A 15,105-nucleotide genomic window follows, 5' to 3' on the forward strand; every position below is an offset into this window, starting at 1 on the left:
ACAGCCCTTTTCCACCTGTAAGAAGAGTTGTGACTATACCTGTGAAGTCTAAGCTAAATCCAGTGAACCTCAACATCCACTCACTTCTTAGTTAATATTCTACAGTTGAAAAAGTAGTAGTAGTTTTTGGTTTAATCGTCTCCTAAAAGCACTGCCTTCCACCCTAATGTCACCGTGCTTTAGTTACAGCAAGTTACAGCAGTGATGAGAATAATGCCTCCCTCTCAGACACTAAAGTTACCAGTCAGCCTTTATCGTCACTAAAGGAAGGACACAGGAACAACTAGAGGAACAACAGGAGGGGTCTTAGCATTAAGTCTTGAGGTGCTCCTCAAATTCAGTTTGCAGAGGCACTGAAACTGTCCAACCATCCAGACAATCTGTCAACCATAATGTGATGGATGACTGTCTCCGGCTAGAATGAAGTCTAACAGTCTGCTAACATCATAATTGTAGTTTTTTTTTAGTTGGGATGGCATTTTGTGGTCTTTAAGATCTACAGCTGTGCTTGTTTCTTAACTCTTTCTGTCCTAATGATTTCCTGGAGCAGGTTTGTTCAGACTTGGAGTCTCCAAATCCAGGCAGTCAGCTTCAGAGGAAACAGGAAAACCAGCAGATCTGGAAGACGACCAGTAATTCAGTGGAGGGATTTTTGAGATATTTGTATTTCTCAAAAATGTTTCATCTCTTTAAAAACAAATATTGTAACTAACTAGATACCAGATTTACAGAAAATTAGAATATTTAGTGCAAATAAATCCTTGTTTAAACTGGATATAGTGGCCGTTGTTCAGCAATGGACCAACATGGATTTAATGTCTTTTTGATCCGATTTGAGGATTTTTATTCAATCTTTTTCAATTATATTCCATGTACACTGCAGGAGAAGCGTCCCTCCCTGCCGTCTCCGTTTATCTGCGCCACCTCAGCCCCGGTCACAATTAACATTCCCCCCCTAAGGGATGTGACAGGAGTGTCAAGGCTCACTCTGAAGCTGTGCTGAGTTTCTGTTTTCCTCACAAGCAACCCTGAGCTGTGAAGGTCAGCCAACTATGGGCTTTTTTTTTTTTTTTTAGATACAAGTATTTTCAGTTTAAAAGTTGCAAATCTAGCTTTTTTTCTGTTTTCCTGAATTGGTTTTATTTTTAATGTCAACATCTAAACATTTTGCTGTGTTCCTGTCCTATTTATGTAGTTTTTTTGTTGTTTTCCTAACTGTTTTGTGGATTTTTCATCATGTTTTATGTTGCAAAACACTTTGCTACCCTGATGGTATTGATGGTAAAAAATACTAGTCATTATTGTAAAATGTAAAAATAGCAATAAAATTGAACATTGTTTGGAATAAGTGCCAAAAATCCATGAAAATGCATTTTCTTCATGGATTTGAGTGTGTTTGAACTGATCAGCAGATCCATCAGTGGAGGGTTTGATCACTGAGGGTTTTAGTTTATTTGAATGATTTTTTTGTTTATGGCTCTGTCCATCCCGTGAGTCTGAATGAGCACAAAGAGAGCGGACCTCTCACTCAACCTCAAAGCTGAGCACAAATATAAAAGCGAGGAGATGCTGATGATCCATCGGCCGCTGGAAACGAGTGACTCACACGACTAATTTCCCTGCCATCCACTCGCATGGGAACCCTTCCTGCTGCAGGAGGGTTTTTTTTCCCCTGCAGCAGAAGAATAGATTCTCCCCCCTGGAGTCATTTGACGCAGCAGGGGGGTTGAGCATCTCCACGTTATTGCCTGGGCTCGGCTCCGGCGATGTCCACTCTGCTGCGTGGGCGTTCGGCTGTCAGGTGCCTCTTGATGAAGGAGCCGCATAAAAGCGGGCGGAGGGATCGCCATCAATTCTGCGCAGCCGAAAGACAACCACGTGTTTTCAGGAACACCAGCCTGCTCTCAAAAGAGCAGGACCTGATTCCTGCAGGGAAACCAAACTTCCCTCAGCCTCGTTTTTGTGTGTAATCACTTTTGCGACTGTTGAGTGGACAGCAGTGATTTATGATCAGGTGTGTATGGGTAAAATGGTGGGGCGTTTTCTCCCTGCAGCTTGTTGAGGCTGTTATAGTGAGCAGAGAGGAAATCGCCTCTGCAGGCTTCATTTTGTCTCCCAAACCATTAATTTCATCCTCTATTATTCCAAAGAAAGTAACTTACTTTCCAATGATTTTCCTCTCGTTTAGAGTCTTTAAAATGTCATAATTTCACGTTTTCTTTATTTAGCCGCCACCTCAGAGACGATTTGGGATCTGGCAGCTTGTGCTGTTAACAATAAACTGTCAGATAAAACGGAGAAGTCGCCTCTCTGATCATGCGAGCGTCCTCATCTGACACTCTCTGCGGTTTGGCAGACGCCGCAGCATAAAGCGGCGTGATCCAAACACGCCGGCACTCAGGCAGATCAGGTGGCGCACAGCCTGCTGTCAGTTTGTTTTCATGTGTTTCATTGAGATCTGCCAGCAGGAGTGGTTTCCTAAAAGCTCAGTGAACTATTTACACAATTCTAATTCATTTTCTAATCAGACATTTGATTCTTTTAATGAGAATAAAGTTTTCACCTGGGCCGCTTTATTCTTTTTATTTCCAGGTTTACTTATTCTGGAGGAAGTTATATTTTGAAAAACTACTGGATTCTCCCCACCACATCCGACTCATTCTTGACTCATGTCAATTCACTCGATGACGTGTTTAAAATCCATCCGCTACTTTCTTAAGCTGTACCAAACGCTATATTGAAACCCCCAAGCTAGCAAAGTTAACAAAAAACAAAATGTATTTGGCAAGTTTCTGTTCACAGAGTCCGTGAGGAACCAGAAAAAAGGCCTTAGACTTCAAAATAAAAGCTATTTAAGACACCATAATGTCATAGTGAACCGAAATGGAAGTTTTTCCGCAGGTGGCATTTGTAGTTGGGAGGCGGCAATCGCATATTTACACGGCTCGCGACAGCCGCAGAGGTTTTAAGAAAAAGTTCAAATTTTGCTGCGACTGGACCATTTTTTTGACATCGGTCAGTGGACGCTCAACCACATTTGGAGGTTGCGCAGTGGCAGTCCAGTCACAGACAGGCAGCAGCAAGGAAGCAGCACCATAATTGACTGATGGGAGAGTCTCCAATATCCCCAAAATCCTCTGATGATCGGCCGATTTCAGACTGCCACCCCCCTGCCCCTGTGCTGCCGCCCCACTGCCACCATTGTTAGAAACCATACGGTAGCAGCGTGGACATGGGCTGGGGGTCCGGTTATGACCAGACGTCAATCAGGCCACTGTGAGTCAAAATGGGGAGATGGCATTGATGCTGCACAAAACTCATCATGGCGTTGACAGCACCACAAGAATTGAGTAATCCTATCCGCCCCTCCAGATCCTTTTATTTTATTGTTATTAATGGCCCGATGTTATCTTTCGCTTATTTGTAACTTTTTTAATTTTGACGGAGAGTAAAATATTAAAATTTATTTAAGTTTTAAGTTGATTTATTCTGCAATATTATTCCTGCCTTTTATCATTCATAATTATGTTAAAAATGTGGCATTCTGCTAGCTTTTTGGACTATTTTGGCATTTACTAAGATTTTTTAGGCTGTTTTGGAGGTTTACTAATATTTCAGCCACATGCTGTTTTGGCTTTTTTTTGGGCTAATTTGGGATTTAGCTAATATTTTAGCTGGCTATTAACTTCAGCATCTTCAGCTATCAGCACTAGCATCTTCAGCAGCCACATTCAGCTTACAGATATTCACACTAGCATTATTGGTGGTAATGATATATATAGTTCATAATTATGTTAAAAAGTTACAGTTTTACAGTTTAAAAATATAGTTTTCGTGTGTTCAATAAATGTTTATCCTGTTCGGCCCGTGACCTAAGGTGTGTTTTTTATTTTTGCTCCTTGTGCGATTGAGTTTGACATCGCTGGGTTAAGGGAAAATCTATATCACATTGTGATGGTTCCAATGCAAAATATAGAGTATAAATAACGTTTAAACCAGCTGCAATATTTCTACACAGAACAAAAATAAACTTTAACCTTAAAAGTTAAGGGAAACTGGGAGCAAAAAAAGAAAAAAATTGGATACCAACTTCAGCTTTGTACAGGCCGGTCCATGAAAATCGTCGCCTGAAAAAGGGTGAAGGAAAACAAGTTTATAATAAAATGTCGTTTTTCTCAAGTGTGATATTAAGTGTTTGAAAAAGTTTTTTGAATAAATATCGTGTGCATTCGCATTTATCAGAGGAAAACATTTTCTCCTGATTTTGTTCTGAAATGTGAAACATCCTCAGCAGAAACGAGGAGCTTGAACATTATACCCATAATGCACTGTAATGCTGCCTGCTTTCCTTTGTTTTCGTGTTGCATAAATGTCACGTTAAAGTGAACCAGTCTGCAGGATTGTGGAAATGTCTGCATTTTTGTGGCCCACACAGTGTATGAGCGAAAAGTGATCAGAGTGATAGTGACTTCCACCATGATTAAACTGGGTCAATGTAACCCCCACCCCCTCCACCACAGGCAAGGCTGGAAAAGGGAACAAAAAAAAGAGAGCTGAGGACACCATCACCAGAATCTGTGCGCGGATTTAAGCATGGGGACGCTGGAGCGTGCTTTGCTCTCTCCATGGGTTGGTAATCGTGTCGTTGTGGGACTGAAGACATCCCGAGATTGTTTTGACGTGTTCCTCCCTCCTCTGTATGTCTGTGCGTTACACTGCTATAATCTGGATCCCTGTATTCTGCCCACTGTTGTTTCCATGAGCCAGTGTTGTCATGAATATCCGATCTTTCCTGTGCTCCCCCTCACTGACTTTCAAAGTGTAGCTTTGAAAATGTTCCTGCTAAAGGAAAATCCACCCCAGCAGACTGTAAGAAAATATGCCAGCGTAAGAAATGTCCCTTAAAAGTATTGTTAAATGCTGCAAACATCATGTGGATAAAGTATGGAGCTTTAAGACGAGTCTCTTTTTACAGAAATGTGTCTTCATTGTTTACCAGTCGTAAGACTTTCCCTGGATTCCTCTATTTCTCATCTTTTTAGTTTCTGAAGTAGTTTCTAAATAACAATATTGGAAATTAAAAGCATTTAGAACATCCACTGATTTATAAAGAATGTCAAGTCAAAGAGCAAAAATATTTAAAATTGTTGCCAAATTGTCATTCATAGCAGTTTGCTCTGGAGCTCCTGGAGGCAGGTTGGTTTTCTCCAATCACTGCTTGGTGACTTGTAATATAACCAAGTCAGTGCCGGTCCACACCAACAAAAAACTAAAAGTTCCACTCCAATTATCTTTTGATCTATTTTAAAAGACTTCCCAGAGGTTTTTTAATTGTGATTTTACTGTATTTACCCAAAATAAAAATAAAAAAACTTGTTTTCAATGAAGTAGTTTCTGCAGAGCAGCAGGAATTTATTAGAAATTCGTCTCTGAGTCGTGTGCAGGACTGTTCTCGTGGAGTGAGCCTGCTTTCGTTTCCCATCATCCCTTTGTTTACACTCTCTCCCACTAGCTTACAGCCTCTCACACCCCCAACCTAACATTAGCCGTGTAACAAAAATGTTTTATCAGAGCTGTCCAGCTGTACAGTTTTGATCCAGATTCCTGCTCAGATAAGGAAAATTAAAACGTACATGGATCTATTTGTCTCCAAGTGGACCAGGGAGCTTGTGTTCTGCCCGGCGTCACTTTTACATAACGTCTACAATCTTTTTCCAACTACATATTTCCATCTTTTCTTGATTCACAATGATTAGAATAAAGAAATTCTCAGAAATCTTTATGATTTATGTCCTCCATCATAAGAAAAAATGTGAACATGTTAAAAGTTTAGTTTTAAGACCTTTCCTTCTCTGTAGTTAGAATGAATTTCTTCTTTTGCTCTGCTGCTACCAGTCGTTTGAGGAGCCTAGAGTGTGATAACGCCACATCTGGCTAATGATGAAGATTGTGAAGCTAAAACTCTGGTTTCAAATTGGCTAAAAACAAACCAAATCCTCAGATGCACAATCAGTTATCAATCAACACTTGACTGAATCCAATAGTTTTGGTAAATTAGTAAAACATTTTTAGCTTTGTCTGTAAACAAAAAGGCAATTTAAATTTTCACATACAAAACACAATATCAGCAAAAAAGGGTTGCTCCATGCCAGTAGTCCCGCCCCCAACTCAGAGACAAATTTCTAATGAACTCCTGCCGCTCTACAGAAACTATGTCCTAGAAAACAAAAAAAGACAAGTTATTTCAAGAAATTTAGGAATGTTATACAATTTCAAAAGAAAATGTTGACAGTATGGAGACCCAAAGTTTTTGTCAATATACTCTTCCTTAAACCCCAAAACTTAAAGTTAAGTTCTCTTAAACAAAACCTCTATTTGCTGTAAACCTAAAATGCTTTTAGGCTGCATTTCTAGATATAGAAAAGGACATTTAACCCTTATAAAATTACTTTTCACACTTGAAAACAGGTCATTTTGACCAAAACACAATACAAGGATTAAACAGAAACTGTATATTCCAGCATTTGAGGGTGGATTCTTATCAAAAAATCCCCTCTGTGTTTCAGAGTGAACCCTTTATGTAAAGTAACGTGGACTCTTCATGATCAAAAATAGTAACATGCTGTATGTAAAATTACCTGTATATAAATAATTTAAATAAAATACGTTTATGTTTTATTACAGGGCTTGAACTGTTTATATTTCAGTTAAACCTGTGTGATGTCTTTCTGCTGAGTCATGGTGTGAAGATTTCCTCTCCAGCTGAGTTGTGTTGCTGTGTATGTGGTGACCTTCTGTTCATACCATGGCCTGAACCAAGTGTTGGTCTCTAATTAGCCCCGAAGGACCTGGTTAATTTGGATTATATCTGCGGTTTTATTTCAGAGACTCACATGGCTCCTCTGCACTGAAAAGTCTACAAATTGCCATGAGTCACTGTAGCTCTGCAAAGTCAGCAGAGCAAATAGATTTGTTTTTGTAGAAACAAATGCATGGCTGTAGTACTTTATGCTACAGGATTACTTCCTGTGGCTACATCGGTGAGAATAAGAGATTGGTCAGACTAAAGTTCAAAGAGCCCCTCCTGTCATCAGGGTGAGATGGGATGATGCCCTACTGAAAACACTTTGGATTTATTTTTTCCAAATTCCTGTGAATTCAGATGAGTGTTTACGTGTCTGACCCAAGGCCGTGGTGTAAGCAGACACCCGCTGTTGAGTGCATGAGAAAATGGATACTAATCCATTCCAGTGGATCATGCGCCTCCTTGTTTTTAGAGTGTTTGCCTCCCTGTTGCAGCAAATATTCGAGAGAACTATGTGACAACATTGGCTGTAAATGAGAACTGGACCGAGTGAGTGTGATCTCACCCATAGAAAACGACTTACTTCTGGCTCCAATGAAAAGAAGTCAATTCAGTCTCAAATTCAGACTTTCAATGGGTTTGAGTCAACATTTCTATGGCAACCACTCTCACCAATCAGGTGTGAGATTGTTGGAAGACCAAACCAGTACCACGTGAAATTGAGCTGCACACAATCTGTCAATGTAAGACCGCATACTTTTATTGAGGCATCTGATTGGCCAGTAATTTGGGATAAAAAAAATTTTATGGGGGAAAAATTTTGAGTTTGCATGAATGTGCTAAAAACAGTAGAGCAAGAATGAATATTCTCACAAATAAGTTGTCAATTGAAGTGCTTGTTGGAACCAGCGAGTACTTTCTATTTGTGACGCAAGGGGGGAGGGATCATCAAGTCTACTTCTCACATACAGTCAATGTGTGACACATTATCAAAGTTCTAACTTTTCTCTTTGTTAAGTGAAAGACAGCTTTAAAAGTGACTTGTAGAGATATAAAAAAACACAAAAGAATGTCATGAAGAGGTATCTAAAACTGACTAAGTGAGCCTCAAACTTCCAGCATTTGATTCTAATATTTTTCTGACTTTTCTTTTCTTTGTTTTTGTCTCATTGGACAGCTTTGCATAAACCCAGATGCCTCCCCTCCCTCTTGACGAGCGCATAGTGGTCATTCAGCGCCCTAAAAACCTAACTTTCTGTGAAGCGTCCCCTCAAACCGTCTCCCAACACTCGTCCCACATTACCTCCTCTTCTAATGGGCAGAGTTCTCATCATCCTCATGTCCAGCCGCCTCAGTCCCAGTGTTACTTACCGTCCTACAAGCCTCAGAGTGTGGAATGCAAGCGCAGGTCCTCCAGAGTGCAGAAGTTCAAGGGCGAACAGCCCGTCTTCCCACCAGTTGTCAGACACATCCCAAGCCACTGCCACAGCAATGGCACAGTAACGCTGGGCCCACGGCTGCCCTCCCACACACATACCATTGATATCAAGGTGAAAGTGGACAAAGGTGGGCGAGGAGTACCCAGCAACTCGTTAGGGCGTAGTGGAAGTTTAAAGGGTGGCAAAGGGAAATGTGTCTCCAACCAGCTCGAACAAGGACAGTGTGAGAGGAAAACTGGAAGCACCGAGAGGCCAAGTGGAGCCGAGCACAAGTCGCAGCGAATACGTCAGCTGTCGTCCGGCCCCGGAGGGGTCCTTCAGTTTGTTCCCGCCCAGGCGCAGCAGCATAATATCCGAGGTGGAAAAGAGAAGGAGAACGCTAGCTTTCAAAACAGAAGCGAGCAGAAATTTCCCTCTCTGAGTCACAAGAAGACATCCAAGCTGGGAACTGCCCATCAGAGCCATAACAGCCACAGTCTGCCCTTCCAGCACAACACGGTCCCTGTGCCCCATGCTGCCATTGTAAACTTCAACCACCCTCCGTCCTTTTCTGCCCAGTCCTCACATGTCCCACCCTCTACCCAGCAGTTTGGCCAGGCTCAGCAGCCTCGCTCCAGGGATCAGCGCCCTCATATTTTTCAAGGTCTTCCCCTCTCCCCTTGCTCCTCCAACGCCGGAGGGTTCCCCAGCCCTGACCACACTTGCACCATCGACTGTAGGCACCCCTTTATTTGTGGCTGCTTGCGGCTGGTGAGATGTGGGGCGTGTAAAGGGGATTCCTCTAGTTTCCGAGGGCGGGGAGGAAGCACCTCCACCTCATTTTCCTGCGGTCCTCATGTTGGGGCAGTGAAAGGAGGCAGCAAGGAAATGAGCCTAAGAAATCTGGGTGGGTGTCTGTCCACCACATCCACATCCAACACGTCTTCATCCAACAGCACTGTGTCCGACTGTCGAGCGAACCTGTTCAAACCTCTCCGATGTGCCTCCTGCTCAGGTGAGGCCAGAAACTTTGAGAGTCCTGCAATCCTTCGCAAAAAACTAGGAGGATGCTTACCTTGCACTCCTTTGTCCTCCTCAGCCCCACTGCGGGCAATACAGAGCTGTGTCATGGGCTGCAACCCCAAAGCCTCTCAGACGGGTAGTTCCACTTGCAGCTACTGCAGCAGTGACCCCATAGTGGTGACTTACAACCCTCGTCGTGGCAAACCTCCAGGAAGAAGTATTGGAGGGCCTCATCCAATGGCTATGTTCCACCCCAATGGCGATGACTACAGTGCACGCAGTAAATGGCCTGAAGATCTGGCCAACAAGATGACCCAGTCAAAGGGCCAAAAGAGCAACTCAGGTTTAGGAGTAGGACTCGGAAAAAGCTGTGCAGGCCAGAATCAGGGCGGCAACAACAGGACAGGCCCAGTCCTCCTGGACTGTCAGAACCTCCAGGATTATGCCCAGAAGCATTTTATAGACCTGGCTGGCAGGAGGCAGTTTCAACAAGGCAAAATGTCAACAATTGACTTTGTGGGCTCCAGACTGGGATTGAGATACGAGGAAGGGCGCAGTTCACTCAAGAGACTCTTGACTAAAGCGGAAGAAGCAGGTTTCAGCGACGGCCCTGACCAAGACGAAACAACGCCATATCACAGATCCCCATCCCCCCGCTCAGTGTCCTTGCCATCCCCCGTTTCATTTTCTCCCCCACCATCCGCTCCAAGCACACTCATTAAGCCCAAGCCTTGGCAGAGAGACAGGGATGGAGGACACTCACTACCATCGGCTCAGTCCCTTCACCTGGCCCTGAACTCCCTGAACCGGGAGCAAGATGAAGAGAACAATCGGAGTAAGATGTATTTGTTAATGTTAATCACTGATGGAAACATGTGAATAGCTTTTAGCAACAATTTTTGCATGTTTGTTTGATAGTTATCTTGAAAGCTAACTTCTTTTTCGCTAACTGCTAAATAATATAATATTAGAAGTTCAAGTGTTGGGGATTTTTTTTTACAGTTTAAAAAGAACACCTGGTAACTCTTTCCCTCTTTCCTGCAGTGCGCCTCTCCCTTCCCCTTTCCTCGTCTTTGCCAGCGTCGTTGTCCGATGAGACGGTGATGACTCCCGATGCTGAGAACGCCGTCATCAGTGCGATACTGCCCTTCCTGTTCCTGGGAAATGAGAGGGACGCTCAGGACCTGGACCTGCTGTTACGCCTCAACATTGGCTATGTGGTCAACGTGACCACTCACCTGCCGCTCTACCACATCAACTCGGGACTACGCTACAAAAGGCTCCCAGCCACAGACAACAGCAAGCAAAACCTGCGGCAGTACTTTGAGGAGGTTTTTGAGTTCATCGGTAAGATTAATACATACTCTCATGGATGGGTTATTTATTGATATCGGTACTGACTCTGGTCTTTCCTTTGACATCCCATCAAAACTTGTATTCATAGTGTCCTACATGCAAATTAAAACACAATAATATCAATTGTGAAATTTAAAGTTTTGAACATTTTGCTTATTTTTGGATGAAGTTAATCTCCTTATTTTAGAAATATGTCTTTTTGTCCTGGTTGGTTTGAGTCCACAGGGACCTGTCTCTATGAGCTAAGATTTGGTCCAGCTGTGGTTGACCATGACAATGACCTCTTGTCCCGTATGAGAGTTCATGTTTTGCCCAGAGAAGTCCACAACAGAATATTTCTTGACAGCAGTAAAGCTTTCTCGTACAAGGCTAACACCAAAAATGACTGATTTCGATTTTAATTCATTCTCAAATTTAACAACTAATAACGTGTGAACAGGCTCAGGTGTAGTTCACATGAGTGTAAATGGTCCATTGTGTGGACTATTTACACTCAAGTGAACTACAAGGTGTAAATGGAACCAATGCACACAGTTTTCAGATTTGATTTTGCTTGGACTTTTAAACTGCCCTCACCCATTTTTTTTTTAAATCTTAGTCTCAGTACTGCAGTTAAAAATAATACCAGATTCAATATCAGCAAAAACTCCTTATAATAACTCCAAAGCAATAATCACATGATGATAAAATTCAGATTAGAAACCAAAAAGTGATAGATAACAGTTCAGATTGAAAACCATTGATATGATTTTATGGTATAAATTGTGTTTTTGTCTTTTAAAAACTTGAATGGAGATAAAAAGTAACAAAATGTAATTGAAAAAAAACTTGTGATGAAAGTTCTTCCTAAGGATTAAATAAAACAGTACATAGAGAATGAAATGTCATTAGCAGCATGCACCGTTCTCATTCATCATTTATAGCTATTATTTATGGTTACTTTCAGCCAAACAAGCTTAGTAAAAAGAGCTAATCCATCAGCATATAATGTATGACCTCTGCTGGAAAGCTATAACCAGAAAAAACGAAAAAGATTTCATTTGTTCATGTTTACATGAAGTAGTGGGTACCTTATTTTGTGAAAGAGCATTTTTACATTTGCTCAAATGTTAGAAACTGTACTTTCACAAAGAGGTTCGAAAATGTATAAGTCTGGAGGCCCCTACTATACTTGCTCTGAGGCCTCAAACTGCTGAGGCTGCACTTTATTTACATACGTATGTATGTTTTTTTTTCTGAATTTTAAGTCACTCCAGAAAAAGAGAAAAAAATCATTTATAAGTTGCACTGAAGTATAAGTCACTCGTCTCCATGTCTGGGTTCATGACATCATTCAGAATCTGTTTTTTTAACACTGATCTTTAAGTTCTACTGCAGGAGTAGCATCTGAATGGCGGTACTTTCAGCAATACTTCCGTCTCTCAGTAACCGAGTTTGATGACTTGCTGTCTCGCTTTAGTCCAAGGAGCGAAAAAAAATTAAAAGAAGAATAAAAAAATCTTGATGCAATAGAAAAATAAAGTTTCGGAGAAGAATCAGATACTCTTCCATGTTTCTTTTGGACGTCACTTGTTCTTCTTCTACATTTCTGTGAGTAGCAAATACTGATACACACATCTCCAGTGACCTCTAGTGGTTGTTAACGTTAAACAACCACTACAAGGCAAACAATTGTTAGTGGGAAAATAACAAAAATATGAGGCTAAATATTCAAAAATCATATTTAACCCTTGTGCTATCCTAGGCATGTTTACATTAAAAGTGGGGTCATCTGGACCCCATAAGAGAGCACATGGGATAAGTCACTTCTGAGTATAAGTCGCACCCATGACCAAACTATGCAAATAAAACTTTCGGTACCTGTTGATGTCCTTTGTTAACGTATGTTAGTTGCAGGTTTTGCAAAACATGAAGCAAAGTTGATATTGTTTCTCCTCAAAGTGAGAACTGGTCTGATCTGTTTCTTGTATCCACAGAGGAGGCGTATCAGAGTGGACAAGGAGTGCTGGTGCACTGCCAAGCGGGCGTGTCCCGTTCTGCGACCATCGTCATTGCCTACCTTATGAAGCATACCCTCATGACCATGACAGACGCCTACAAATACGTGAGGAGCCGGCGCCCCGTCGTGTCGCCCAACCTTAATTTCATGGGCCAGCTTTTGGAGTTCGAGAGGGACCTCAACTCGGGCTTGACTCCTCGGATCTTGATGCCTAAACTAGATGGTGTAGAGACACAGGTTTGAGAGGGGTCATCGTAGCATAGCTGTAGCATGAAACAAGTGTTTTTAAAAAAATTACAGGATTAGAAACATTCAACGTGGTAAACATTGGTGTGTTGAACATAAAAGAGCACTTTGAATACTGTGAAACATGAAATCGGGGACTGGATGGCCCATTTGTTTAAGCTGTAAGTCTTAGACAGCCTGTTCCCCGTACAGTGTACCGTTTATATTAATATGGTATGTGCCAAACTTTTGTATAGCTCAAACATTGCTCAGATTTTTCTTTTTTTATGTTTTCTCAAATACATCTTCCTTCTAATTCCTTTCGTTTACATTCTCAGACACACACAAAAAGTCTGGATCATGCAGAACATGAACAAAGATCTCTTCATCCACAACAACAGTCATTTTTACCATATGTAGCAGCACACAGATCCTCTCAAAGCACTTTATTCACCACGCTTCCGTTTATTATCACCCGCTCAACTATCAGAAACTAGAAGTTTTTAGCTACTGCTCTGTGTATAAATATATATACAAATAATACACTGTTTTATGATTTAGGGAGTGTGCTGTGCAGCAACATAGACCTACCTATCACCGAAGAAATGGTTTTAATTAACTCATTAACGGTGTTCATATATTCATTTGAATATTTGGAGAAATTACTTAAATATTTATGAAGCACTACTGAGTTAATCATGTTTTTGAAGTAATTTTCAGGATCTTGTGCTTCAAAGTTTGTTCACCATTTCTGCTGATGTTTAGGCTAATAAATATCTTTGGAAGAGCACACAGTCATTTAACAATTAACAACCTGATGAAACTCTTTGCTTCAAAAATTATTTCGTTTTGTTTACCTTAGAAAAGGACAGATTTTGTAATATAATCTTAGATGTATGGTTCTGCGTTCTAGGATGTAAATCAAACCAGAAATTCCCTAATGCTGCAGTTCCTCAACTGACCAGTGTAGGATAGTGGCAAAAAAGGAGCCGTTTCTCATTTTTAATAAAAACATAGCAATACAGTTTTGTAAATCAGACTTTTTTTGTTGCGCCCCTTCTCTCTCTATGCCCCCGCATGGAGAAATGGCATCAGCCAATTCCCCCCAAAAATCCTGATATGCTGAAGAAGGTAATCGCGGAGGATAAATATCATCCCCAGCAGGTGTTTATTATTTGATGAAGGAAAAAACTTGCGTTTATGATTTTAAGGCGCAGACTGACAGAGTGCCACTCCTCATCTGCATCATGAAGTACGCCGTCACCGCGGTACCGTCTTTTGTTCTGAATTTAAAAAAAACTCTTTATGTTGAGGAATACTCCAATACTCTTTAATAAATGTTGTAGAAAGCATGATCCGAAGTGTTTTTGATGAGAATGGACCAGTAACAGACATTCTTTTGCCACGGGGGTGGTTCTCCATATTCGGCATATTTGTAGATTGTTTAACTGTGCTTGGCTCCAGTTTTTTGCATAAAGGCATTACCTCCAATGAAAACAGAATAATAAAGAATTAGAAGAATAAAAATAAGTTGCTGTGAAATCTAGTGTTTTGTAGTGCTATAAAATAAAGACATGCATTTCTATGATGAAGAATATCATCGCTGAACGCAGAACCGTGTATCTAACTTTTTTTCTGATTCGTTCTAGCAGTTCAGAATCATCCTAATATTAAATGTGGTTACTCTTCCAGCACATGACAAACTTAATACAACTGTCTAAACTGACTAAAAAGTTGACTCGTATGTTTACACCTTTGCGAAGCAGAGCAGTTTGAAACCTCTTTTTGGTATTAATGGTAAAACCATTCTCTCTAAACTCCACGATGAGGCCACATGGTTAACTGTGTCTATGCATTATTGCTACATAAGGGTTCTGGTTTATTGGGGTCTGATTCACTGTGAGCCCCTCTTTCTACATTACATTTGAGATGAGGCTGGCCTGCAGTCCTGCCTTTAAAAACAAAAAGTAGCTTAGAACATGATTACAAAACTACTTTCTGATCAAGTGGCTGATCAACCTGCTGCAACATTTGAAGTTCAGATACACTATCAAGACATTGTAGCTGTTTCAAGCAAATATGAAGGGAAGAGTGCTTTATTTTGCACATTTTTCTAAAGCGATGCCACAAAATGCATTTTAGATTACGCCATATTTGTGAGTTAGTTATGAATCTGTTTCATGTGTTTCATGCCTGTAACTATTTGTTTGTCAATAAGATGGAAGTTTGTGTTTTTGTTGGACTTTAAAGACAGAAGAAACTGTACCTTAGAGATCTTA

General features: G+C 41.1%; 1 protein-coding gene across 1 annotated transcript in view; it reads left to right on the forward strand.

Annotated features, from left to right (window-relative positions):
• The window catches only part of si:dkey-175m17.7 (dual specificity protein phosphatase 10), a 24,111-nt gene extending 9,324 nt beyond the window's left edge, over positions 1-14,787 (forward strand). Inside the window, exons 2-4 of the mRNA XM_024266123.2 lie at positions 7,983-10,081; positions 10,291-10,593; positions 12,579-14,787. Coding sequence (XP_024121891.1) covers positions 7,999-10,081; positions 10,291-10,593; positions 12,579-12,844 — 2,652 coding nt within the window. The 5' untranslated portion in view covers positions 7,983-7,998 and the 3' untranslated portion in view covers positions 12,845-14,787. The remainder of the gene's footprint in view (positions 1-7,982; positions 10,082-10,290; positions 10,594-12,578) is intronic.
• The last annotated feature ends 318 nt before the right edge of the window (positions 14,788-15,105 follow it).

Source organism: Oryzias melastigma, linkage group LG14 (assembly GCF_002922805.2).
Source record: "Oryzias melastigma strain HK-1 linkage group LG14, ASM292280v2, whole genome shotgun sequence".
NCBI classification, from domain to species: domain Eukaryota; kingdom Metazoa; phylum Chordata; class Actinopteri; order Beloniformes; family Adrianichthyidae; genus Oryzias; species Oryzias melastigma.